The sequence below is a fragment of the Melospiza georgiana genome, chromosome 4, assembly GCF_028018845.1.
Source record: "Melospiza georgiana isolate bMelGeo1 chromosome 4, bMelGeo1.pri, whole genome shotgun sequence".
Taxonomy (NCBI): Eukaryota; Metazoa; Chordata; class Aves; order Passeriformes; family Passerellidae; genus Melospiza; species Melospiza georgiana.
In genome coordinates this window covers 17,193,557-17,220,778 of record NC_080433.1, presented here as the reverse complement: position 1 = coordinate 17,220,778, position 27,222 = coordinate 17,193,557, and the positions used below count along the sequence as shown (strand labels likewise).

Genomic DNA, 27,222 nt, shown 5'->3' with positions numbered 1-27,222 from the left:
AGTAAGACCTTTGATACAGGAGTGCTATCAAGACTTTTGCATCTTTTTTTCCAGATACATTTTCCTGTAGGTCTGAAACATCTCTTTTGAGTCTTTGACAGGAATGTGAAGAGTCTCTCCTTCTCCTTCCAGGATCTGTATAGCTGTATCAAGGGGAATACTGTCCTCAGCTGCAAGACAGACAAGCATGTTAAAGCAAGAGTCTCACAGGACTCCTCTCCTTACACATGTGGTACCTAAGACTTTCCAGGGTCAAAAAAAGGATGCCACAAACTTCATTCCTCTAAAGCACTTCAGATTTAAAACAATCTCCAAATGCATCTTTAAGCACAAAATGGCTATTTGTGTGTCTTCACAAGAGAGATTTCTGGAGAGTATTAAGAGAGGTATGACAGAAAACATGCATTTGTGCAAGGAAGAGAAGGAGCAAGAGGAAGGGCTAAAACGATGGCAGACACCAAAGCCCAAGGACACAGGCAACAGCAACAAAAGATGCACAGGATGCAAACTATGTTACTTGCAACACCACAACACAAGTACCAGCATGCAAGCATGTTCTAAAGCTAAGAAGCAGATGGCAAGAAGGCCACAGAATGCATTCTGTTTCCTGATAGACCACTAGAAAAACAAATTAGAGCTGGAGAGGCACCTAAAGCAAAGAAACAAGGACAGCTGGGAGCAACCTCACCCAAGATTTACAAAGGATGGAACAAACAAGATCCTGAGATGAAAGTTGCCACTGTTGTGACAGTTGATTCCTAGAGGGTGTAAAAGACCATCCAAAAAGCAATTTGCCATTCAAGAGAAATGAGGAAGATGTCATAGTGGCCCCACTTTTCCTCTGGGTGTCACACAGATTATCTTGTCCAGACTACTGGGACACACACAGTTCCTGGAACTTGTGAGCACAGGTGTTATGTGTGGACAGCAGCAAAGTATTGTGAAAGCCAGATTTATTTTAAAAATCACTTTCTGTTTTTGCACTAGATCCTGCTACATCACTTTCTATATTTTAAAGCATGAAAGAGTCTTTATATACAATTGAAAACTGTATTTAAATGTTACTAGTGCTACATCCAAGTTAATGGCACAGGAAAATTTCAACATTTCCAACAACATATTCATAAAGCAATAAAAAGCTATACAAATCTTTGAGACTTAAGTCTATTCTGTGGTATCCATTTAATCAGGAGAATGGGTAAATTATAATTTTAAATACTTTATTAAGGTTTACTACTGTAAAGGAACTTTTAAAACCAAGCAAAGAGGATTTAACTTGTATTTCAAATGGGACATTCAGAAGTCACTTCACCTGTAGAGATATCTTCAAGTTTCTTTTGCTTCACTGGTTCACATTTTAACCAATCTTCTTTTTTACTCTTGACACCTAAAAAGAAATTTTCACAAGATGTTTCTGAGGTTCCTTTATCACAAGTTTTGGCATCTATTCAGTATTAAATTCTAACACATATACTAGCACATGCAAAAGGAAATTTCCTTTGGGTATGAAAATGACTCCAAGTGCTGACATATACAGCTTGAGAAAAATAAAATACAACATTTGACATAAATATGCTTCAGAATGCACCATGTAAAAGGTTGAAAAACGGGGTAGGGGAGAAGAGAAGGAAAAATGGATGTTTAAAGCAAAGATGGCAAAGATTATGGGGACTATGGGCAGGATACACCTGGCCTAAGCCCACTCTATTCCTCAGTGTCACAAAAGATCTCTCCCTCCTCTGTCCAGCCAGACTGATGCACAAGCAGGTGAACAGGGAATACAGATGATATCACCTCTGATAAGATCAGTTTTGACCAGATCACCCTCACTATGCCAAGGGAATCTACCTTCTACAACTTCTACTTTAGAAAGAACTTTAGAAAGCCTTCCCCCAAAGTTACTTGAAACTGCAATGCTTTCAAGTATTCTAATTTCATTCTCTAAGACTTACAGAAAATTGAAGGAAAACTCCCATGTTCTTTTTCAGCTGAAGACACAGCTGTGGTCTGTCAGAGAGCAAGTTAGGATATCTCATCCTTCAGCCTCTACAGTCCCACGTTTTCACTGTCTGCAGCTTTGTGCAACATTAATTTAAAAATGAACACATAGCTTTTATTTACAAATTAATATTTAAGAGAACATCATACCTTCTACAATGACTTTATCTCTTTCTGGAGAATTCTTTGCAGCTAAGCTTTCTTCACCAGGGGCTGGATTCCTGAACAGTATCTCTGGACACAGCTTGAACTCAAGGACTTCCTGCTTGCATGATTTCTCAACTGTCGAGACAGACACATCTTTTTTTGAGTCGCTGCCTTTTGACACTTTGGTGGTTCTGTGCCAGACAGGTCTGACAGGTGATGTCTCTAATTTTGTCAGATAGATGCGCTCCTGTGCCGTACGTTTAAACGCCACTCTGTTCAGGTAGTGTTTTTTGGGTTCCTTTTGAAGATGCAGCTTTAGTCTGTTATTTCTTCTGTTTAGGTATAGAAGATTTTTATCAGGAAACATCTTCTCAGAGCACTTGTCTTTGTTTTGACCATCAAGATGCCTTTCTTTGCTAGAAAAGAAGCTTTTAGACATGCTAGAAGATCGAGCCCTTTTTCTCTGCAGTTTAAGCACAGAGCAATCTGCTAAGGAACTCCTTGGTTTCCAACCATTTTCTCCATTCAGTTTTTTAGCTTTGTCAGCATTTAGCAAACAATTGTGCGCAAGCTGCTTAGAACTCTTTCCTTCAGATTGTTTCAATCCTTCCTCTTCCAGCTTTGCTTTTTTAAATTCTCTCTTCCCAACCATATTTTCCTTCATCTTCCGCTTGTATGGCTGCTCTTGCAAAGAATGAACTTTCACAGATTTATGCTGAGAATATTTTGTGTGTCTTGATTTGAAGTCCACAGTGCTACTATCTGAGAATTTTACAGCATCAGCTCGGTAACTACTCAATTTTTTATGTTTCATTTCGGCTGGTAATTTTGTTTGCACTTTGACACTAATTCCTACGTCTTGCTTAAGCACCTCCTTTTTTTCGCTACAGTTTTGTTCTTCAGCTGATTTCTCTTCACAAGTTTTCAATTTTTGTCCTTGACTGACTTCAGAAAGCTTAATTTCAACCGTTTCTGACTTCACAGACTGGCAAATGTCTGTTTTGGGTTTCATGGTCAGATCTGGTTTGGTTATTTCTTTTGAAAGGGACTCAGTTTTGAAAACTCTCTCCTTCTTTACGGACAACTTTGCCATGTTGTCTGCATATGTATGATCAGTTTTTTCTTGCTCTTTTTTGAAAGAACTTAATTCTTTACTTGACACTTGGGTTCCTTTGTCAATTTGCAGATGTTCCTTCAAACTGCTGCTTTTGCATTTATCAGCATTCTGCTTTTCAAAGGAATTAACTGGTCCAGTCTTTTCCTGCTGTGTTGTAGGCAGTTTGTATTCATTATCCACCTTCAGCCTAGGTTTTTTGTTCATTTCAGAAGTGTATTTGCAAATATCTTTATTTTTGCTAATACTGTCTGGGATTATTTCAGAAATTGTCAGGCCTCCTCCCGCTGCACAGTCTTCCTTTTTCAAGGCATCAGATTGACTTTTTTTTTCTTCTGTCTCCGCAGAGTCAGTATTTTCAGCTTTTGAAAGCTGACAATCATTTTTCTCTGAACCAGGTGTTTCTAATTGAGAGGGACAATGTGGTGTTTTATATGCTACAGCTACACCACCCATTAAAGAGCGATCTTCACTTTTTTCACTGGGCTTACAAGTTTCTTGTGGGGTTTTTTCCTTCTCACATGGATCCTGACTAGGCTGGACACTGCCTTCAAGCTTGTCCCTGTCAGCTGAAGCCTTTTCTGACTGCTGACTCACTTCTCCCTTGCTGTCACTAGAGGGACACTGGCTGTGCCCAGGAGACAGTTCTTGGATCTGATCAGATCTTAACACTGCAGTTTTAGTCTGATTTACTGGGTCCTTCAAATGAGAGTTCTTGTCACAAATTTTAACCTCCTTTTGAGACTGGTTCTCTGCCCCTTCAGCCACTGAACGATTTTGTGTTGCTTCTTTTGTTAGCATATCAGCACCTTCAATGCCATATGGAAACTCCATCACTAGAGCAAGCAGCTGGTCTTTTAGATATTTACTAGGTTTTGCTCCAAAAAAGTTCACATCCTTTTCCATGCTATTTTTACTGGGCGTGGAATTTTGTTTACTGTGGTCTCCTGGAACAGTGGGTGCATTTGTTTTAGCAGTTATGCTGACAGAGAAATCCAGTGAATTTTGAGCTAACTTCTGATTTATATTAGCAAGACTTTCTAAGGAATTTTCAGGATGCTTGGAAGATGCCTTGAATGACGTGCTTTGTTCAGAGGTAGAAACTGCTTTAGGAGGATTGCCACTGCTTTCCTTCTCCAAATGACTTGGTGATTTTTCCAACATTTTTAGCAGCAAGCTCTCTCTTTGGGCAGTGTTATTGCTCAGCTCAGTTTTATTCAAGTCCAGATGTTGCTCCTTTTGCCTTGCACCAGATGTGTTTCCCTCTGATGGCTGATTCTCATAGAGTGACTTGAACATGCCTGCTATTTGTGGGTTATAAAATTTATCACCTTCAACAAGAGAGCACACACTAGAAATACAAAACATGTTATTTTCCAGCAGAGATGTGGATGTATCCCCTGCCTCTAACACACCTTGCTTGTCTTCATGGTCTCTTGTACCTTCTTGAGAGATTTGACTACAAAAATTTGTGCCTGATTCAGGAAGAGAAGCCTTGTTTTGTAATCCAAGCTGCCCGTTTTGTCTTGCATCTTGTGCAGATTGACTAACTTTCCTTTGATTTTCATCAGCTGCTTTGACCTCTTGCAAATGTGAGTCCACTATTTGTTCCAGAACACCATCACTGGGTGATGACCAACCATTTTCTGTAGTTCTTTTGACAGTACTTGCCACACTTAAACCATTTTCCCCCTCTTCTTGCAAGCTACATATGCTCTCTGAGTTGATCACTGGATAGGTTTTACCTTCAGGTGTTGGGATCTTGCCTTCTTGCTCACTTAGTGCTCTTTGTTCACTAAGTACTAAAGGAGAGACAACTGCAACTTGAGGCTCAAAATTTTTTATCAAACTGGAAGTCAGTGTATCAAGCTTTTGTCCCACAGAGGTAGTTGTTACAGGCAAAACAGCCTCATCCATGCTATCCAGCACATTATTTTTTTCTCCCTTCTTTGCGTTTTGGTCAGAGGGTGAAGCCTGATTAGCTGTGGGGCTTTCATTTGACTGTTTATTTTCCACACTTACAGATTCTGGTGAATACTTCCCCCACAGGCGCAGACACGCAACCACCTCTTCCATAGAGTAACTACAATTGCTCTGGCTGCAGGTTGCATTTTCAGTGAATGGTGTTTTTTTCTGAGCGACCTCAGTCTGCAGCTGAGCATCACCAGACGCAATTGTTTCTGACGCAGCAGAGTTTGTGTGAGCCTCAGATGCCTGCTCACCTTTCAGACTTTCTACGTTCTTCTCACTGCTGTCTTTTACCAAGCTTCCACCCCAGGCAGAGGTATCAAGCAGTGGTTTTTCACTACACAGGAGATTGGTCAGTATTTTATCAGCAGTAGCACCAGCTGTCTTCTCTTTGAGTGCATTTGTGCTGCTCAGCGCAAACTGAAGAAATGATGAGTTGGCAGGGCCAATTTGCAGAGTCTTTGATGCAGCCCTGACAGAGCTCCCTGCTGGAGCAAAACACGAAGCACTGTTCGAGGAAGTCACAGTTCCTGGAGAAGAGGCCAAGGCATGCACATCCCTTTGTTCCAAGGTGCTCTCAGGATTATTGAACTGAGCTGGGACTTTGCTCTGAGAGGGAATAGGAGTGAAGCTTGATGAAACAGTTCCCTGCTTCACCTGAGGGCTACTTTGAGTCACCTCCAATCTTCTGCTATCAGCACTGGCTAGGTTTTTGTCATTTCTTTCCTCATGTGGAACCATGAATGTGGGCCTCTCTGTCCTCACTGTTTCAGATGGGGGAGGCTGTACATTTTGTTTGGGCACACATGGAAGACAATTAGGAGGAGAACATGGATAAGCAGGAGGAAGAGAATGAGTGTTTTTTTCATTATAGATTCTTTTTTTATAATTATGAACCGTTTCAAGCAGGACAACCCTTTTTTTAAGACATTTCAGCTTTTCAGCTTCCCAAGCTAGTCTCTCCTTTGTAATTCCTCCATGTGTTGCTGCTGCTGAGGCAATCTGAGCATTAATAGGCCCATTTATCAAACCACTAGTCTGGCTCTCTGGAACTGAAGCAGGATCACTCAGCGGCTTTGAAGAAAGAGCTTCTATTTCTTTCACAACATCAAGCAGTTCTTTGTGAATGCCAGGGGATGACACAGAACTTTCACTAAAAGACCGATTTGCTGTCACACTTCCACTTGGATTACAGACATTCCTGATGGACTGACTGACTTCTCCAGGTTGCTGCTTCTGACAGTGTTGCTGAATACTGTTAAACCCAGGAGCATTTTTTGGATCCAGTGAGTACCTCTGCTGGTTAATGTTGTATCCATTGGGTACATTTTGCATTTCCTGTGGTACACCCATTGAAGGTTGTGCTACAGGCCTTGGAACACAGTTGGCAGGCAACAAAGATGGTGCAGAACATCCTCTGGGAGCTTCTGATGCCATCTGACTCTGCTGAAATTGTGTCAGCTGTACGTTTGTCCCAGTATTTTGATTCACTGAATACAAAACTTTACACTGATTATTGGCATTAAATATTTGGGGTTGGACGTGTTGCCCGGAAGCAGGAAGAGGAAAAGAATTATTCTGGGGATGAATGCCACCTTGATGTAGTGTTGCAAGTCTCAGGGAATTATGCTGCAGCATTTCTGGCTGCGCAGTGTAAGCGTTGGTGTTGGCGTACTGGGGCTCCCCAAGCACACTCCTTACATTATTCCCTGTGTTCACCTGGGAGGACAGGGGGGGCACATTCCTGCAGGGAAAACTGTAGGGATTAGACACTGGCCAAGAAGTCGGAGTCATCTCTGGCCGCAAAGGGGAGTTCTGAAGGGGAGGTTTCAGACCTGGTCCGTACATCTGCTGATGTCTTTTAACTGAGTATTTTGACATAAAGAAATTATTACCAGTTACAGATGCTCCTGGTGAGGTTTGATCTGAAGTTTTGAATCCTTCAGCATTTACAGCAGGGAAAGGAACATTCATAGCTGGCATATACACGATTTGGTTATTTTCAGCATGAGTGCAGGCATTTTTAGAGGAGTTGGCATTTGTCTGAGGAAAGCCATGTCCATTAGGAAGTATCTGAGTGAAACATGCTCCTTCATTTTGCAGGTTTGTATTTGCATCAGCATTCTGGACTGGCCTTACGTTCCAGTCCATCTTTTCTTGTTTTCTTTTTCTTCACGCAAAACCAAAATGCTAAAAAAAAAAAAAATTACAGAAATTACAACCTTTTGATCAAGACCTATTTCAGTTACTAAGAAGTGATTTAGAATACATCATGAACAGAACTGTTGAACCTAAATTGCTGGGTAGGAGAGCAACCCCAGTAGCAAAATCTGTGGACTGTCAATGTCAAGTTGCATAAATTGTTTTCCAGAACATAGTAAAGGATAAAAAGAGAAGCAACTAACAATTCTATTGACAATCTAATGACTAACAAAACCTTCACATTATTCTGTTAATTCTATTATCTATTAACCTTTTAATTTAACAACAGATTGCTGTATTTGCCTTCTTCATCCAAAAACAATGGGAAAAAAACCCCAAGGCACATGTATAACACAATACAATAAACAATATTTAAGAGCTGAACATAAGAAACAACTAGAGAATAAAATACAGACCAGGGTTTTCAGACAATAAGATTCAGTCTCAATTGCACCTTTAAATGCAACAAAATAAATGGAAAAATTAAATTGGGTTTAGTAAAAATCTCTCAAAATAATGTGGCCCACTAATTTAATTTTGAGAAAGTGCCTCTAGTGAGCTACAAGCAATGAGCCCCTAATTCTGTTGGCAGCATTAACTTGCTCAGGTGAGAGAAGGCATGGAGAAGCATGGAGGTGACAGCAACACTTCTGGAGCTGACAAAGTCACATATCCCTAAGCCTTCATGTGCCATATTCCAGAGTGCACATGGATTATCAGCTGTGGGATATGGGGTTATAATCAGAGTGGTTAAGGTTTATGCTCACCAGAAGGCCCTGGGGAGAGGCAAAGCTACAGGACCGACAGCTGGAAATGGAGGAAGGAGAGGAAGTTAGGAGTGAGGAGAGAGCCAATGGCAGTTGGGAGTGGGATTGGGATTGGCTGGAGGAACACGTGGACAGCACATGAGCAGGAAGCTGATTGGCTCGAGGAACACGTGGACAGTCCATGAGCAGGAAGCTGATTGGATGGTAGAGCACATGGACAGCAGCAGAGCAGCTGAGCCAGCCAATGGGTGCCTTCTTTCTGTTAATTTCCGTTAGGTCTCCTTTGGTTTCAGTTATGTCAGGTAGAGGTTGAGGGTATAAAAAGGGTGCAATTTCCACGATAAACTGACCTCCTTCAGATGCATAAGGGACTCTGTGTTGCTTAGCTCCCCACTGCTACAAATGGCTGCCCAAATTGGGACATACAGGGTGGTGCAGGGTGTGTGGACTGCTCCGGTAGCAACTCCCACTAGCTCAGGAACTGGCCAGGAAGAGTCCGGAAAAGGACACGGGAAAGGATCCAGGAAGAGTTCAGGAAGGAACTGAGGAATTTAAAAGTGTGCACACCTCATCTGTAAGGTGATTAGACTACTGGGAGCAAACGTGGGAGGTGGAATATCCCTGGAACAAAGCAGGAGCTTGGGCCAGGTATGGTGGCTCCTACATCATCAGTCTGTTAAAGTAAGCACCCTGGTGAGAGAGTGTCTAATCATGTAAAGATTTTCCTTTTGATGAACCCCTTCAATCAGAAACCTGGCAAGCAGCAGGACAGTGACTTTTCACTACATGGGGAACAATCACGGCATGCATTAAAGGAAGTCACATGAACATTGGCTATTACAAGGCTTCAGAAGCTGAGTCCCCTGAGCCCTCAGGGCCACCAGAACCTGTGTACAACCCTGAGATCGACCCAAACTCTGCAGAATTGCCTTATCCTGAGATTAACCCAAGCCCTGCAGAACTGCCTTACTCTGATAAAAATCCCTGCATAGGTGGCCCCCTCAGTGCAGAACTGCCATATTGCAAGCAGGCAGCAGGCTCATTCCCTGCCCAAGACAGCGATGATGTAGTCCAGCAATGGCAAAAATGCAGGAAAGCCACAATGAAGGAGGCAGAATTGGCCTCCTTTGTTACAGCCTGCCCAGTAATTTATGTGCCAAACCAACAACCAGCATACTAAGAGCTGGACTATAAGGTAATTAAAGAACTGAGGGTGCTGGTAAAATAAAACAGTTTATCCTCTGATCCATCATGCTAAACCGCCTAGAATCCATCGGCACTGCATATGTCCTCACACCCCACAAGTGGAAGAGCACAATGAAACTGTGATAAATGGATGTGATTCATGCTTACAAAATTGTAATTATATCAATATTTTGGGAAAATAATTGGAAAAGTATATGTGGCTAGTGAAGCAGAAGGATTTCTTTGTAGATTAGAGATGTGGGAAGCAGGATATAAGGGTTGGACTTGGCCTTGGGAATGGATGAAGTCAGGAAGACTCCCAAACCAAAACTGGCATCAACTGAAGTTAAGACAACTGCCAGAGCAGGGACCGACCTTGAGTATGAATAAAGCTGGGACAATTCCAGACAGGGAGTCTAAAATAGTGGTCTTGTCTATGAAATAAATAAGGTTTAATTGGAACATGCGCCACCTGCCAGGTTATTCAAAGGACAGTGAAGAAGATGATGGGCCTTCCTCACCTAAGAGCCAGAAGACCCCTTAGAAACAAGTGGAGCATGCACTGTATAGTATAGTGACATAGATATTAGGAACTGAAAATAGGAGGAGATTTACAGAAAGTATTAATTAATATGTATTAGCATACAGTATATAAGATGTGTTTGGATCCTTTTGCACGGGAGGCAGGGTGGGAAGCCCTCCCCATACCCGGATTGATTGGTCTTGCTTATGCTTTATCCAAACCACTGCCAAATTTCTTTTTGTAACTACTGGATTATATTTGATCGTATTACTTTATCTCAATTAAAACTGCTGCTAAATTTTAAGCTTGTAGTTTATTAAATTAGATATAGGGGACCTCATTCTTAACAAAACTGATTCTAACAGCAAGGCAGTTTGCAGTCTGGCTAACCAATTCCTGAGAGCTGTGTACAGCCCAGGCAGAAGTGCAGGACAGAAATCCATCAATTACCATTGCACAGCTGACCACAGAGGGTCCCTCTGCAGTCCCTGCAGCGCAGGCAGGCTGCCTGCATGATGCATGTGATATCATCACTCACCCAGCCCTGCAGGCCCTGTGGTGACTCCTAGGAACGGGTATCAACCCTAATTTTCTTTTGTTAAGATCCTGCAGGGTCCAAGCACAGTCATTTGTGCAGCTCCTGGACAGACTGCAAGCCACACTCTCCCAATAAGTTGACAATGATGAGGCCAGAACTATTCTGTTGCAACAGCTAGCTTTTATAAACACAAATGAAGACTGAAGACAAGCATTGCTTGCTGTTTGTAACCCACATCCTTGTGACACAGATATTGGTTAGAGCGTGCCAAAATGTGGGAACAGCTGCTTATAACACTAACTGTCTCTTTAGCCTTGCTCTTCCAGGTTCCAGACATGCATGCAAGGGATATCACTGCCGGGGCAGCTGAGTGACAGCTGGGAGAGTGTCCTTGGCTGGAGGAGTGCATGGACAGCATTGTAGGATGTGACCCCTGTTGATAGAGTGACAAAACTATCCTTTGTCCCCTCAAAAAGGAAAGAAGCCCAGAAGTTTCTCTCCTCGATTAGGTGAAGAAAGGCACCTCATTGACCTAGAAAACTTCACCTCAAACTTAAGGATAGCTAATTGGACAGGAGCCAAAAAGTCTCACCTGGGCAATTTAGTAGAAAAAGAAGTGAACAAAAACTAATCACTTTTGTACACTGTTTGGTTTTTCTGTTTGTTGTTTTGCCTTTCATTCAACCTTTTTGTTTCCAACACTGCAACAGAAGCCATCCTGCTGATTTGTATGCCTCCAAGAGTAGCTGAGCTATCTTGGGTGTGTCATAAACCTCCGAGCGCTTATTAGACCTGGCTCCAGGAGGTTACTATAACACAGCATTAGAGCAGGACGCTGATTGGCTGATAGGACGCATGGGCAGCACAAGCAGGAAGCTGATTGGCTGACAGGACACATGGACAGCACATAAGCAGAAGCTGATTGGATGACAGAACACACGGACAGCAGCATGGCAGCTGAGCCAGCCAATGGGCGCCTTCTTTCTGTTAGGTTCTGTTAGGTCTCGGTTTCGTTTCAGTTATGTCAGGTGGAGATTAAAGGTATAAAAAGTGTGTGATTTGTGCAATAAACTGATCACCCACGGGTGCATAAGGCAGTCTGTGTCGCTTTGTCCCCCATTGCTACAACCAACAAACCCAAATGGGTGAGCATGTTACCCTGTAAAGTTTTTAGAGGCAATGTTTTCAAAGCCAAACACTATTTCAGCCTCCAAAAATGCACAAAAAGGCCCAAAAGTGCCCATGACAAAATACAAGAATGAATGTTTGCCTGCATCTCGACAAGCTCTTCTCAGTATGGTGACAGCCAGCTAGCACAGAACAAACACCTCGCTTTGTGCAGGGTGTTAGTCTCTAAACAGAATGTTTCATGCCATTTCTCCCAAACCACCAAGGCTCCTGACTTTCCTTCATGGGCTCTTTTTTGATTTCATGGGCTTCTTCTGATTTCAAATTTGAGAATGAAAAGAAACACTCATATCTAGCCTATAAAAAAATAAAAGACGCCATGTTATAATTTTATAGGTGTTATTTTCAAGATTCAAATACAGCTCTATCTTTCTTCACTCCTTTACTTTCTCTGCTCTCATAAGACACCAATAAGAAGACAGGAGAACAAAGTGGCATATGAAATTCCTAAAAAACATCAATCAGTGTCCAGGCAATACTTACAGTGATGCAGGAATCTTAGCAAAGAAAACAGACTTTTGCATCCAAGAGAAATCTTTCAGGCTGCTGATGTTGCACTGGGTATTTCCTGAAAAATGATTGGGGATAAAACAAAATCACATCCTTGAATTAGACAAATGCTGAGGAAACTTAAGATATTTACATTTTTCTGGGAACATAACTGTGAGAGAGGCAAACAAGACTAAGATACCAACCATTAGTAACTGTAAAATCCTTGCTAGAGGAGGAACTTTGCCTACATGCAGCACAAAACTTCAATAAGAGTAAAATCCAACCACTGTCACTGTCAAGACCAAAAGAAATTAGGAAGCCCTTGCTGAAGCCAGGCTGGAGACAAGGGGAGGGGTCCATTGCCATGTTAAGTCCTATAACTTATAATGGATATACCTCGAGGTTCTTTTAAGCCATTATTTGAGTTGTATGTTACAGGAATTATTATTAGAAGAACCACACAGGACCATCCCCAAGAATCACCTGTTGTTTTGAGATACACTACCCTAACATATGCTCAAAGATAAAGGCCTTGAGATGACCAAGGTCCCCTGACTATTTCCTGGGGCAGTCCCAGAAATTTGGGATTAAACAGAAGTGGGCTGGTTATCAATCATTCCTTAGGTGTTGCCCGTGTGCCAGATAAAGTCCTATCAGTTTGTCTTCCATCTGAGGCCCAGCAGCACCCACTAGTTAAAGAGTCCACTAACATGGTGCCCAGCAACACACAGTCCCAACTATGGCCTCGAGTTAGAGACAGGAATGAGACAGATAAGACACTCATTTCTTCAAGCAGAATGGCTGAATCTTGATTGCACACAGCTCATTTTATCTGGTATCAGCAGGTGCCATGTTGGAATCCAATATGTCAGGAAATCATTGAAACTCAGTTCATTGCTTGGTAATGACGAGGGTATGTGTCCATCAAGCGTTTTTCTTTCTAGGTATGTTTACATTTTTTTCTTCACGGACTCTCACGTGATAGACTCCTTATTTTTGCAGGTGCAAACTGTTTTCTCACAACAATAGATTGTTATGCAAACTGATTCTCATTCTTATGATTCTTTTCTCATGAGAACTCAACAGGCCAGCTTAGCCAGAATAGCAAGGCCTAAACCATGTTTTACAACCTTTTATAAGGTTTTACCTATATGTACCACCAACTATTTTCTGCTATGCTCGTTTTGTCATCCTGCCTCCTCTGTCAGGATGCAGCCACAGTTACCACTAAACCCCTTGTGCCAGGGTAGTTAAAAACCCCCTTAAGCCTGTGCTTAAGGGTCCTGAGCCAAGGAATATTGAAAGCCTCTTTAGACCCAGGTATTCCATCCAGGCAGCACAGAGCCCCAACACAAAGAGCAGGCAAGTAACAGCCTCTGCTGAGCTGAACCTTGGCCAGCCGGGTCAGTGACAGAGTTTATATTTATGTACCTCAGTGTTACATGCTTTGTCTTTCACAGGACTACAGGTACATAAGCAAGATACAGGAAGCTACCAGAAAGAATGGTAACATAGAGATTGCTTCAGGTATGCTCCAGACAGTACATTCTTTTACAAGTATTCCACCCCAATAATTTGGCCACTCTTACTCAGTGAGGCCATGCTGCAGATATTTTTAACTAGAAAGGCCTACAAAGGCATTAGCTTTTTTACTTCCACAGACAGAACCACTCATAGACCAGACCTTCCATGATGCTCCAGGGAAGCATCATAGTACAATCTCCTGGTATTTCTGTATCAAACTCCCCCTACACTTTGGGGACTCTGAGAAGCACCTCCCCTACCTCCAGTGACCCATGCTGTTAACACTCTGTGATCCTGCAAGCCCCAAAATTCATCATGTCTCTGTAGAAAGATTCTTAGCAGAACAAGGCCATTCTCCTACAGGAATTGGACAACCCTGACTTGCAGATTACAGAGTTACTTTGAAGACCATGTACTGTCCTCGAATAGATACTACAAGGAAGAATGAGCATTGTGCCAAGACAAGACCAGATGCCAGGCACGTTATAGGAACTGGTAATTTGGCACACCTTGGCTAAAAAATGCTTATAGCGTGACAACCAATCAGAAATTAACAGGTATGTGTGAATATAGCTACTTAACCAATGAGCAATAAGCATTAGTGGTCTGAGAGTGTATAGACAAGGATAAATATGCCAAAAATGAAGGATAAATATGCCTACTTTATGAATAAAGTAGGATGACATGTAGCCACATTGGGTGTGATTGTCTTGGCCAACTCTCCGGCCGGGACTTCATGTCTCTTTTCAGAGCACTGAAAAAACAGTGAGTATTCACTTGCACCCACTTCCCCTTTCAACAGCCAGTCAGCTCCCAAGTCCAGTGGGTCCTGGCATCTGACCAGGGCTACTGGAGCAGGACACTCTGCCTCCATGGGGGTCAAGCAGCTTGAACAATACCCTGATTGTAAAAGCTGTCCTGTCAGTGATGGATGGAGAAGGGGGATCACGCTGCACTTGGTGTAGAACAATGCTGAGACCAGCCTGATTCAATAATCTCAAAGTTCAATATTCTGACGATGTGAGGAACAATGTTTCCTGGCAGAAACTGGCACAGGTGAGAATGTAAAAAAGTTCCTGATAAAGCAACAAAGAAGTGACAGTATTGATAATTTACCTGACACTGCTGAGCTGGAACAGTTGGCCCAGAAACATCTGACTGACAGTGGATCACTATAAAAACCCAGTCCCAATTTTTAACAGCAGAAATTTGTTACAAATACACAACTAAAGGCCTAGCACTGGGCGCTCCAATAGTCTATTTGCATTCAAAAGAACCAGCCAGGTTCCCAAGTACTATGGTTTACTAAATGCAACAGCCATGGCTCTTTTGGAGTGCCAGCAGTATCTGCATAAACTGCAGAGAAGCTAAATATAGCCCTGACAACACAATGGCAATCACAAGCTCAATTTCTCACATCAAAACACTGAGCACAGCTGAGGACACAAGTCTTACCAAAAGGTGCCCCTTCTGCAGAGGGCAAGGAAAATGTGTCCCTACAATTTTCATGGCAAATTCTCATCCCCCAGTTGAACACAAAATCAGGGTCCTTTTATACCTTATTAGCCATTATTGTGCAAAGTGCTGTGGGTGGTCAAATTTTCTGTTCTTAGTGGTCGTGTCGTATGCAGTATTTCTTGGTAGGGATATACCTGGTAGCAGTTGTACAAAACAATTCCTGGTATTGACACTGCACTGCTCCTTTCCCACGTTACATTCCCACCCAATGCCATGGCAACAAAAACCTCCATCAGGTTTCCATGTCTGCTCTGATCACTGATGCTCTGATGTGTGGGGCCCATCTCCTATTGAGCTTGGCTATTTTCTTCATTGTTTCATGCTTCCCACAGTCTTAACATACCCCCTTCTAGAAGTGTGTGTGGAGATTCCTCCTTTGAGTGGGGACACCTCCAAGGCTATTTCCTGAGGCTGAGTTAGAGTTATGCCCACAGACATTGGTATAAGTGAACAACATCAATCTCTACTTAATTATTTTATCAGCTTTACTGTCACTGTAATTATAGTTAACTATCTATATTGTGTAGTAATTAATTGTGATTGAGGTCTTTTAGTCTAACTAGTATTATGATCAAGATCATCAGTATTAGCACATCATATAAATGAATAATTTTTTCATATTGGTTTGCCTTCCTTTATCCAGTGGGATGAAGTTGTATAAAGATTCAACTACACGTGTGGAATTCTTTACACATAAACCTTTGAGTAAGTCTGGAGCCGGGACTGGATCCAGCCACACCCAGACTCCTCTCTGAGGAGGAGTTTAGAAAACAATGGGATCCTTTCCATGCCCTGTGACTCAACAGGAAGGTACATGTGATAAACCTTGGGTGAAGCTTCCATTCTGCCTGTGACAGCTACCTAGCCATAAATTTTGCCCCCTCTCTGCCTCATACTGCAGTCACAAAAGCTGCCAAAACCATTAACGCCATTTATCTTTCCTCTTATCTATGCACAATCAGTTTGGGCATTAAAGACATGACACCAGTGTCCCACCCACCAGGCCTACCAAGCTCACTTTGCTTGTACTTGGAATGGCATCAATTATACCTTACTCATTACTTGCATTAATTATACCTTTACTCATTTACCTGCAGGCTATGGCTATAGTCTTGCCATTGATGCTTAGGTAGCTTGAGCAGTATTAGCTGAAATTTCTCCCACTCCTGATGTCTCTCATCCCCATCATCTTGCTGACTTTCCTATCACATATAGATGGGAATCTTACACAAGAAATTATTCCAAATTTCAGCCCTTAAAGAACACCAGGAACTTTTTATATTCCTGGTAAATGCCAGGGTCCTGCCCAGAATGTGAAGCGTTGGGGTAATTTTTAAAGGAATCTTTTTGCATGCCAGTACCAAAGGTATTTCTGAAAGTATCTTGCAGTCTTTTTTCTCTACCCAATCTACTCCCTCTTCCAAATGCTAATGCCAAGTCTTCTAGGTTCTAAATTTTTGTCATGAAAAGCCCAGGTTTTAGTCAGCTGGGCTACTCTCTTTTCCCTGCTGTGCACACATTGCACCTGGGACTGGAGTATGAGCCACAAACACTTCCAACCCTTCTCCTAAAAATATTCCATTATATCAGTGTCTGTTTGTGCAATGGTATATAATAAGCATTAATTATAATTATTAAGCTAAGCAACTCATCAAATAACTGTACCCTCACCACTTATGTGCAGTGCAACACACACTGATGACAGAGGCAAGAGGTAACTGTACTGCCACTCTTAGAGTCAATAAAGTGGATTGACTGTAGTCATAAGAATGAGCTCAACTCCTTGACCAAATTATTGACAGTTTGGTTCAGGCTCACAAGGAGGCAAAGGCCTAGGCCATGACCAGGTCAAGCACTTTTCCAGTTCCAACCAATTCTTTGAAAGCCCACATAGGAACAGGGAGACACAAAGAGCTTTGATGCATGAAAGGTGGGAACACCAGCCAAGGGAATAAAACATCAATAGCAGGTAGTTCTTCCAGAACTAACTAGGAAGGAACAAATGAAGTTGTGGGTACAAGGAATTTCATGGAAATGCCATGATATTTAATTTGACTGCAAGCCAACCATTTTATTCCACAAATATGAAAGCTCAGGTGAGCTTTTTTTGATCTCACCCAGCTGCACCATTGTAACCTCTCCTTGAGCTGGTTTCTCACCTCTAAGAGAAACTTAGATCTCAGGTGATTGCTATTGTGCATAACTTTGTATCATAAAGCATTAAGATGATGTATTACTACTTTTGAATTATTATTGTTACTGTATTTGTACAGTAAGATTAAACCTCACCAAGGCACTTTCTTAAGCCTCACTTTTACATCATTTTACTTCAATAAAACCACTTTTCCAGCTATCTGTGCCAGTGGTTCTTTAAGTGGTCTAAATCTCCTCTGCAACAAGTGTAACTGAGGCACTCACAATAGCTCTAAAATATTCTTATTTATTGCTAAAAGCTCCCTTTAATAGAGTCAAAACCCTCTAAAATGTGCATTTCAGTGCTAGCCACTGTGATCACAGCTATTTTGTACCTCTGCAGAACACAGTTCAGCAAACAAAAAATTCTAAGAAGTGAAAGGACAAAAGTTCAGCTGCAGGCCAGCAAAATTTTGCTCTCCTGTTTCTGCTTCTGGACTTGTAGTGGCATGTCTCATTTAACCTAAAGTAATTAAATCTAATTCAGCATGTCTGATTTATGGCGTTATACAGCAACAGCCTGAATCAACTAAACAAACACAAAGAAAGGAGTACATAAACATCCACAATTCTCATTTTCCTCTCTTTATAGCTGTATTTTAGATACACTTTAGATGTGACATTTTAGATGTCACAACAGCACCAGCACACAGGAGTTTTCCTACCCCAAAATTCTTTGCAGTTACATAGGAGATAATTTGTTGGAAATTGCCTTAATCTTAGATTGCCAATAATCATTATAATGTTTACAGTAAACTTAAGCACATGTAGACCAGTAGTCACTTCTCTTTGCAAATTCCCATTCCACCAGTTCCAACTGTGTATTTCCCCATTTTACCTACTGACTTCTGACAAATCCTGGTGGGACTCATCCAATAGTCTTTAAAGAGCCGCTGATGTCATCACAAAGTCTCTCTTGATGGTTTTTCAATGATCCTGGGAGTCTGGAGAAGTCCCAGCTGACTGGAAGCTGGCGAACGTTGCCCCAGTTCTCAGGAAGGAGGACCCTGGAAAGCAGAGACCTGTCAGTGTCACTTCAGGGTCTGGTAAAACCATGGAAAACATTTTTCTGAAGGGTACTGAAAAACACTCAGAGGACAACAATCATCAGTCACAGCCAGCATGGCTTCATGAAGGGAAAGTCAGCTTGCCATCCCTGACTTCCTTCTACAACAGGGTAACCCACCTAGCTGATCTAGGAAAGCCAGTACATTAATCTTTTTGGACTTCAGTAATATGTTTATAGGATGGTTATGTTTTACTCCTGTAGCCTCCATGTTGCATCAGGCCATCCTTCCCAGCCTTCCTTTTTGTTTTTAGCATTGTCTCCTCCCAACACCAGGACTCTTAATGTGATTGTATTCAGTGTTATCCAATACTGAATAAACAGTATTTCTCAGTTTGCTAGTGGGGTTTTTTGTTTGGAGATGAAGTGAGCGCACTTCATTCTCAGAGTCTTTAAAAAAGTGCAGGTGCTCAGGTGGAGCTTTCTCTTGCCTTTGGCATGCCCTTTGGCTCTACAGGCAACTCGAGAAGCTGCATTTCCCAATCAAAAACTATTTCAGAGCGGATTTTGCAACACCTGCCTGCAGCCATGCTGTTGAGCTCAGAGAAGCAGAGCAGCCCAGCTCCCTGTTTGTGCAGGATGCCCCTCCCTACCACAGATGGCTGGTGCACATGGAAGAGACAACCCAGGCAAGGCCAAAGGCCTGGCAGGGGTCATCACTGCCAGAAGGGCTGAGACCCCCAACTGAAAACCAACATCTTGGTCTGGAGAGATGTGGGAGGAGATTAGGAAAAGTAAATGCCACTAACTAAGACACTGCTCTTTACAACTATGAAAGCCACACTAATTCTTACAGAGATGGAAACCTCTCACACACTCCCTGGAAATGTGTAGGGTGGCTTCTCCTATGAAGCTTGGGCATATCTTTGTAGATACTTTTCCAGAAATTGAGAAGAAAGATTTGACGTAAGATTCAATGTATCTTACCATCCAATCCATCAGCAATTGGATGATAAAATACATTAAATCCTAATCTATATTATTTCTTTGCTAGCTGTAATATAGGTACCTCAATCACACAGCATTGTCTATCTACTAGTAATGTCTCTGGTTTATCCTGTGTGGTAACAAGTCTGGTTTAAGTTTTACGTCTGCTTTCCTTGGTCTATTCAACAAATCATTCATTTTGTAATAGACCTATTGGCCATTTTTAAGAACTTGCAAAATGAGAGTGAGTTTTGGGGTGTTGGCCACCTCAATTAAGTTACTGTTGACTGTCAAGGGCCCAGGCAGAGGCAGGGTTTTAAGTCCCCTCTCCATTGGTGTGGAGAGGGTGGTCCAGCATGGTGACCCCAGCCCACCAAGGCCGAGGCCAGAAGGCTCCAAGTCACACCAGCCCAGAGGCTCTGCCTTGCTGTCTTCTGCCCACGAGAAGGCAAAGTTCCCCCACAAGTTCCAGCCCTTGACTGAGTTCAGCCACCAGGGAGATAAAGGGAAAGGAGGGCACTGCTGCCATTTTCCCTTTGTCTCCCCCATGGCAGGCACCATCTTGGGAAGCCATCACTTTGCCATTTTGAGTTTCTCTTTGTTCCCTGGGGGATTTCAGCAATTTCCTAAAAAACTGGTGCTCTTACTGATGTTTTGCCTGTTACTATTTTGGGGTTTTTTTGGTAAACTTATTTTTCCACTTATATCTCCTCTACTTGTTTCTCCTTATTGGTGGAAAGGGATCGGTTAAAACTAAGGCAAAGTAATGTTACAGTGTTCCCCTAAATTGTCTTAAACCAAGGTTGGTCAAGCAGGACCTCCCTTTCACAAGCTCATATGGCTGGGTCTGATTCCCTGGCTGTCCTACAGGTGCCATGTGATGTCATTCAAGATGATCTGCTCCATGACCTTCCTCAGTACAAAAGGCTGTAACTGCTATTGTAGCGCACTATTTATTAAATTGGTATTATCAAAACTGGCTTAATAATTGTCAAGAAGAGATTGGTTTTGGTCACTCACCAAAACCAATGACCACGGACAAATTTCTTTCACTCAGCCTCAAGGAGTTACCACAAGAAGCATCCCCACTTAAAAGGATGAATCTCCCTACACATTCTCCTAAAAGGAATGTGCTAGAAATCCCTACTATAAAAAAGAGCTTGGACTTTTATACAATAATGAGGTTGACTGTCATAACCTACATTGCTAGGCTAGCTCAGGAGAACATAATTCATTTTAAATACATGATTAGTACTACCACTCATTGGTTCCTTCTATCAGGAAACATCTGTCTCCCACATCCATGCCAGTGCCAGCTCCCATCAGGAAACACCACTCTCTTAACATCCTCACATTGTTGAATTTTGAGGTGTTTCAGTCAGGCTGATACCAGCATTCTTCAACATCAAAAACAACATGGCCACCATCCCTCCATCACTGGTGATTTCTGCAAGTAGGGTGAAGTTCAAGCTGTTTCACCCCCACTTAAAACAAAAAGAACATCCTGTTATGCTCACAAATTTTCAATTTTAGAATTTAAGTCAAAAAGTTTTGAAATTCTGTTTCAATAAGGATGTTTGATGCAGGACTACAGCTGCAGATTTCTACTTATTACACTTCACAGTAACAACAGCAAAATGTTAAAGTACTAAGGCCTGAACAACAGACCTTGGGCCAAAGCTGACCTCTAGATGAACCTTCCAACCAAATGTTATAGGTATCTGCTCATTGGCAAAACATGGTTTCAGTATTTAGAACCCAGGCAAGGCCAAATCTAGCCTTGGTTGGGAGCGTTGGATTAAAGACAACGCCCTTGGTTTGTCCTTGAGCCCTGGCCAGGCTTTGGAAGAAAGCCAGCAGGAGAAAGAAAAAAGCAGATGTTCCCCCACTGGAAGTTATGGTAGCTTGTTTATTTAGCAGAATAAAAATGGGACTCTCTCACAGCTAAGTCAGAAGCCTCATTTCCTGTGGGTGGAAGCACCTGCAGGATTTCCCAGTTACCAGGAGGGTTCTCCAGTCCTCTGCTGTGCCAGTAGCTTCCCCCAGCTGATGCTTAAATTATCTCATATTTTTGTAATTCTCTGCAGTTTCATATTATATTAAATTACCCTCATTCCTTAAGTTGGTGTCTGTGTCTTTTCTGACCCTGCCCACGGCAAAACAAATTTAGAAACACAACTAAATGAGCATCAATCTCTGAATGTGCCTTAAATCTTAGTGGGAACTCAGAAATTCTGCAGTTGATGAATTACAATTTTGTACTTGCATTTTAGGACTTTTTCAGGGGATAGTACATAAATCAAGGAAAAGGCATGCCATGGCATCTGGCAATGGTCCCAATCCACAGTCCTAAAGCCACTAACTGCACCCAGCAACACTGTCATAAGTGTCATGGGAACTGTGGTCATAGTCAACGGGTCAAGAATAAAGAAGTCATTCTTCTCACCACAAATGAGCTAATGGAGATAAACACCATTCCACACATCAACAACCAGAAGCACTAGATACAGAAAAATCTGAATTTGTCATAAGCAACATCTAAACTGAGCTCCAAGAGGTTATTCTGAAAGGTAAAAGGGACTCTTCAGCAAGCATCAGGCATTTGGAGGAACCATGCTTCACAAGGAATTCTAACATTCTAGTTCTCCATGGTACCAAGCAACACACCAGCAAAAGCACTGCCATTGTTCAGAGCAAAATTAAATATTCAAGATTGTATTTGATTGCTTCATTGTATTGACCAAGCATTTATAGCTTTTGAGTAATAGCTGTAAGCCTCAGAAAGCAATTTTCAACAAAAAAGATTTGTGGGAAAAGGCATTAATAACAGGGACTGGATTCATCAGACAAATTGATATCACCAAATATTCCATTCAGAATCCTGCAGATGAGAGCTTTCCTAATGGTAGCATCAGACTCCTTTGTACAGGAATATCTTTGCCTCTGCAGAAAACTTCATGTATATAACTGAAACACATGGCTGTAAGAATCACCTATAGCTCATGCTTTCCTGGTTGTGAATATTACTATGATGGAAGATGATTGAAGAAGATTACTATGATGGAAGCTAAAGATGAAGCAGAGTCCTAAGCTGCCTTGTCTTGGATGGAATGACATTTTTAGAAAATACCTACACCCCTACACTCCAGCTGCAAATTTCTATATACCATCACACTGGTCTGCCAGTGGACATGGTCAGCACAAAAGACACAAGCACCAACTTTAAGAAATAAGTGTAATTTACTATAGTTTAAAACAGCAAAGAATTACAAAAACATAAGCTAAGCAATGCACATAATCACTACTACAGAAGATTGCCTATAGTAATTAAGAAATGTACATCACCTAATACTTTATTATCATCCAGATCTGCACTTCATTTGGGGAGCTCCAGCCACAGCAAGGACTGGAGAGCCACTGCTGGTAACTGGGAAATTCTTCAGGCACATTCACCCGCAGGCAAGGCTCCATCTTTGCTGTGAGAGGGTCCAGCTTCTATGCTGGTGAATAAACAAGCTTCCATACCTTCTCTGCAGAAACATCTGGTTTCATTCTCCTCCTGAGTGCCACCCAAAGCCTGGCCAGGGCTAAAGGGGAAACCAAGGGATTTGGTTTTGACTGTGTACCTCCAAACAAGGCCAGGTATCTGATTTCATGGCCACTGAACACAGAAAAAACACATTGTTATCACACTTCATGTTTCACTAGTGATGATGCACCATCCAGTAATACATGGATACAAATATTATCCAGTGTTTGGTTGGAAGGTTCACTGAGAGTCAACTTCAGCTCAAGGCCTATTGCTCAGGCCTCGGTGCTTCACAGAAACGAGTGAAATGCAGAGAAACCATGAACATGCTTCAGCCTCTGAGGAATTTCCAAACTCCTTTCAAGTTTCAATGGACATTTAAAGAACCATCTTACATTCCCAGTAGCTGTAGACACTCCCTTCTAGAAGTATTGTTCTCTAATCATCCAAGGGCTAATGGCCACTCATCGGGAGACAAGCTTGCAATCTATGCACAGGATTCTGATTGAAGTGCAAATTAAGTTAATTGAATTTCAGTCATTGAACTCTTACACAAGCACATACTTACTAGAAGAGCTCTTTTTTGCATTTGCATAAAATTTGCATTTTATGGAGACCATTGCTATCCAGCATGAAGGCATAGCACTACCATCAAGGTCATAAGAGTACTTTTAAAGTCTTTCTAAAAATCTTCTGATTGGTGAAGTTTCCTACCTGCTATAAGTTATCATATCCTCCCATTAAATTATCTTCCTTGAAATTCCTCCAATTCACATAGCATTTTTGCTCTACACTTCCACTGCCCTATGCAATTATGAAACTCCTGAGAACTTGAATGGCTTGTGTTTATCAGAAAGACAAATAATAGTCAGAAACATGATAGCAATGTCTAGCAATCAAATAGGCAAAAAAATAAAAATCCATTTCCTGTCAGCAATGGGAAATTACTGCACTTCTTTGAAAAACTGCATGTAACAGTATTGAATATGGCTTAGAAGTGCTTTGACTAACTAACAAAGACAGGCTGGTAAGTTTGTATTTTCCCTAACCATATTTTCTTCCCCATTTCCATCTCTTCAGTTGCACTGATGCTGCCACTTGTGGTGCTTCAGGATGAACCAAACCAGACAATAAAATGGCATCCACAATTTCACTTCTAAAAGCAAAATAAAATCACTTCAGCAACCTTGTGTGTCTCTTCAGACAGATGTGGAGGAACAGGAGCTCTTCACTGGTCTTGGCTCCTCGAAGGGAGGGAGTTAATAAACTTCAAGTGCTGCCTTTACCAAAGCAGCAGTGACCCATACCAACAATACCACCAGAGTCTCCTCTGTCCTGATTACCAGTGATATAGCAAAAGATTCCCTGGCAGATTTTGAATTTCAATCTCCTGTGCAGCACCAGTCTCCTTTCATCAGTGCACTTTAACAGTTTAAAAAGGCAAAGACTAGCATTACCTAATGTGAAAAACCATAATGGGTATTTTCACCATTTGTCCTTGCTCTTCTTTTTTCTTTCCTTCTAAGTCACCAGCAGGCTCTAAGGTTTTCCACAAGCTCTCATAGCTATGCTCAGCAAAGCAGGAGCTCCTCTAGGAATCAAGAAAACTGAACTGCACCTTCTTGGCTTTCTGCTCCCTTTTACTCCTTTTGCTGTGTCTTCATCCATGCCTTTTAATTTATGGGGTGGGGAATACTGCTCTGCCTCTGACAACTGTTAATCTTCAACACAAAGAAGAAAGGCTCAACATCAATGTAACAGGTTAATTATTACAAGATCACAAATGCTATGACAGTCTCACATCCCCAACCACTGATAAGACATTCATGGCTGCAGCAAATGAAACTGAACAAAAAAAGGCAAATAAAACAGTTGGGAAAGGCTGATTTGTGTAAGTTTCAGAAACGCATAAAAATATTCTCCTACTGAAACACCTTAGCCTGCAGAAAACAATGTAAGTCAGCAATTTGTTGGCTTCTAAAGAGTGTGTTTGAGTGACAGCCTCCTGCAAATCAGAGTATTTTACTGATTTACAACTATTTTTTTTAAGATTAGTAGGAAGGGGGAAGAGTGAAAAAAGCATCTGTGTTTTAAATAGAAATCAGAACCCTAACAAAAATAATAAAACTACTAAAAATTCTAGCAGACCAATGAACTGCAGATAGTTTTAGCTTTTACTTAGAAGGAATCCAAAACACCCCATAACAGACTTGACATAAAGCATGCTGTAATGTTTTTTGTCTTCTGCCAAAACATCAGACAATATATTTTTTCCAGGGGAAAAGATACTGTTTAAGCTTAAACTACAAAGAGATCTGGATCCTTGAACTCTGCCTCCCAAATCACTGCAGTGAGCCACACAAACACACTGAACTAATGGGTCCTGGTAAACATCTTGGGAACCACAGCAGTAAATTTTCCAAGACCTTGCACCTTGCGACCCAGGGGAACTTCTATGCTGGCACAGGCATCAAGAGTAAAGGATTTAATTTTGCAGACAGTAATAAAAAAAGCAATCATTATCACAAGTCTGTTTTCTCTGCCAGGAGTATCTGTTTGAATGTTTTGGGACATCAGTTGGCCAGTTCCAGGGAACGGGGTGATAAGAGCCCAGTAGGAGTTTTTGATGTTTGTAACAAGTTTTACTCCCATCATTCTCAGACAAATATTTTCTCAGGAGAAAATATTTACCAGGAGTAGTCATGACAAGCTGGGTTTGTCTTATTCTATTTTTAAGCCCTCCCAGGAGGCTAGTTAAGAGCAGGGAAATGCCCAAAGTTACCATGGAGCTCCTAGAAAGAGTTGAGTCAGCCTCTCACAACTTCTAGGAAAACAACTGCTAGCATTCCTATAGGCTTCTGAAACACATCCAATGCTCCGGCAGAAAATCCACCCATGTTCTACCTGATGCTTCTGGTTCTCATTGATTCCATGGACAAACAAAGCACAGGAGGCAAGCTGCTACACATTGATAGGGTACTTGCACTTGTTTCTTACATGGAATAAATGAGTTAATTCTATCAGCTACACTACTCAGCCAACTCAAAGCAGAAATAACGAGCCTATACCTCTTTAAATACGTTCTGCTTTTTCTTTTTTTTTTTTCTTTAATAGTATAAACAGTTTTATCACTTACACCATAACACACGACTGCAGGTGTCCCTCTTACACAAAGCAGAGCAGCGGCTCCTTACCGCACATCTTGCGATGCCTATCGGAGAGGCTGAAGCGCAGAAATCACTAACGCAGGACTTTCATGGCAGAATTTAAACACAGGACACTGGAAACAGCCAATCTTCAACCCTGACGGCGATTACTTTCCCTTGTCAGTTTTATTTGGTAGGAGAGAGAGAGAGAGAGAGGGGGAGGGATTTCCTCGTTTCTTATTGTTTTGGGCGTTTTTAGTATCTTTCAACCACATCTCCCTGCACTGTCATACCCTACGGAGAAACACAGCAAAAACAAACCTCTGCCTCCTTAAGGTGCTTGGGGCGGAGGATGCGTTCCGGAGCCTGCGCATCGCATTGTCCTTGTTCAGGCAGGACTCTCTCGCTAATTGACGGTAATTGGTGCTGCGGGACCAGCAGCGGACCAGCCGCAGGGCCCCTCCGAGCCCGCGGCCCCCGCTCGCTGCTGCTGCGGCCTCCCCGCTGCCGGGCCCGGCCACCCACAGGGCTCCGCCCGCCCCGAGCCCTCCGCAGGGCCGGCAGCTCCCGGGGAGCGGCTCCTGGCAGCGCCGGGGGCCGGAGGGGAAGGGAAGGGGGACAGCACAGCACGGCCCGGCCCCACCGCCCCGCTCCGCTCCCTCCCTCCTCACCGCCGCACGTCCTCACCGAGCGCAGGCAGCGACTCGTCCGGAGCCCCGAGTGCCAGCCCCGATGTGAGACGGAAGGAGAGCCCGGCTGGGCAGCGGGGGCGGCGCGTCCTGCCCGGCCCGGCCCTGCTGTGCGGGATCGGGGCCGCGCTGCCCGGGGCTCACCCGGCGATAGATTGAGCCTCCTGCTCCTCGGATCCCTCCAGGCTAAGCCCCTCCTCCCTGCCCCTTTCCCTGCCTCCCTTCCTGCCTCCTCGGCTCTCCAGAGAGCTCCCACAGCTCCCCGCTTCCAGCGCGTCACGGCTTTCTTTTTTTTTTTAAGAAAAATAGAGTGGTTCTTTCGCATTCCCCCACGGACTGAGGGCCAATTGAGACCTCAGTTAGAAGAAGTGTTATAAAATAATCTATTTAATAATATAGAAGAGGAGCACTTCTTTTATGCTTACAAGTAGAAAATTGTGAAGTGTAAGGTATAGGAATGTCAGGAGTGCTGTGTTTAAAACATGCAGCAGAAACCTCGCCAAGAAGC

The 27,222-nt window shown here is 42.5% G+C and overlaps 1 protein-coding gene across 6 annotated transcripts; it reads right to left on the bottom strand.

Annotated features, from left to right (window-relative positions):
• On the bottom strand, positions 1-26,885 carry RESF1 (retroelement silencing factor 1). Of its 6 annotated transcripts, none has more exons than XM_058022803.1 (6): positions 26,713-26,885; positions 18,196-18,364; positions 12,114-12,198; positions 2,149-7,417; positions 1,313-1,387; positions 1-170 (listed from the first exon to the last, which is right to left on the bottom strand). In XM_058022803.1, the coding sequence occupies exons 4-6, from the start codon at positions 7,376-7,378 to the stop codon at positions 28-30; spliced, it is 5,448 nt and encodes a 1,815-aa protein (XP_057878786.1). In that variant the 5' UTR covers positions 7,379-7,417; positions 12,114-12,198; positions 18,196-18,364; positions 26,713-26,885; the 3' UTR covers positions 1-27. The 6 variants fall into 6 exon arrangements, with proteins under 6 accessions (XP_057878786.1, XP_057878788.1, XP_057878789.1 ...); XM_058022805.1 differs by having other exon boundaries at positions 18,200-18,364; XM_058022806.1 differs by having other exon boundaries at positions 18,204-18,364.
• Between the last annotated feature and the right edge of the window lie 337 nt (positions 26,886-27,222).

What these genes read in the sequence shown, in the direction of transcription:
- RESF1 (XM_058022803.1), bottom strand. Translation starts at nt 7,378, where the DNA reads ATGGACTGGAACGTAAGGCCAGTCCAGAATGCTGATGCAAATACAAAC. An exon ending in AGATAAAGTCATTGTAGAAG is followed by an intron (nt 1,388 to 2,148) that starts GTATGATGTTCT and finishes ATTTCTTTTTAG; the next exon opens with GTGTCAAGAGTAAAAAAGAA. An exon ending in ACTTGAAGATATCTCTACAG is followed by an intron (nt 171 to 1,312) that starts GTGAAGTGACTT and finishes TCTGTCTTGCAG; the next exon opens with CTGAGGACAGTATTCCCCTT.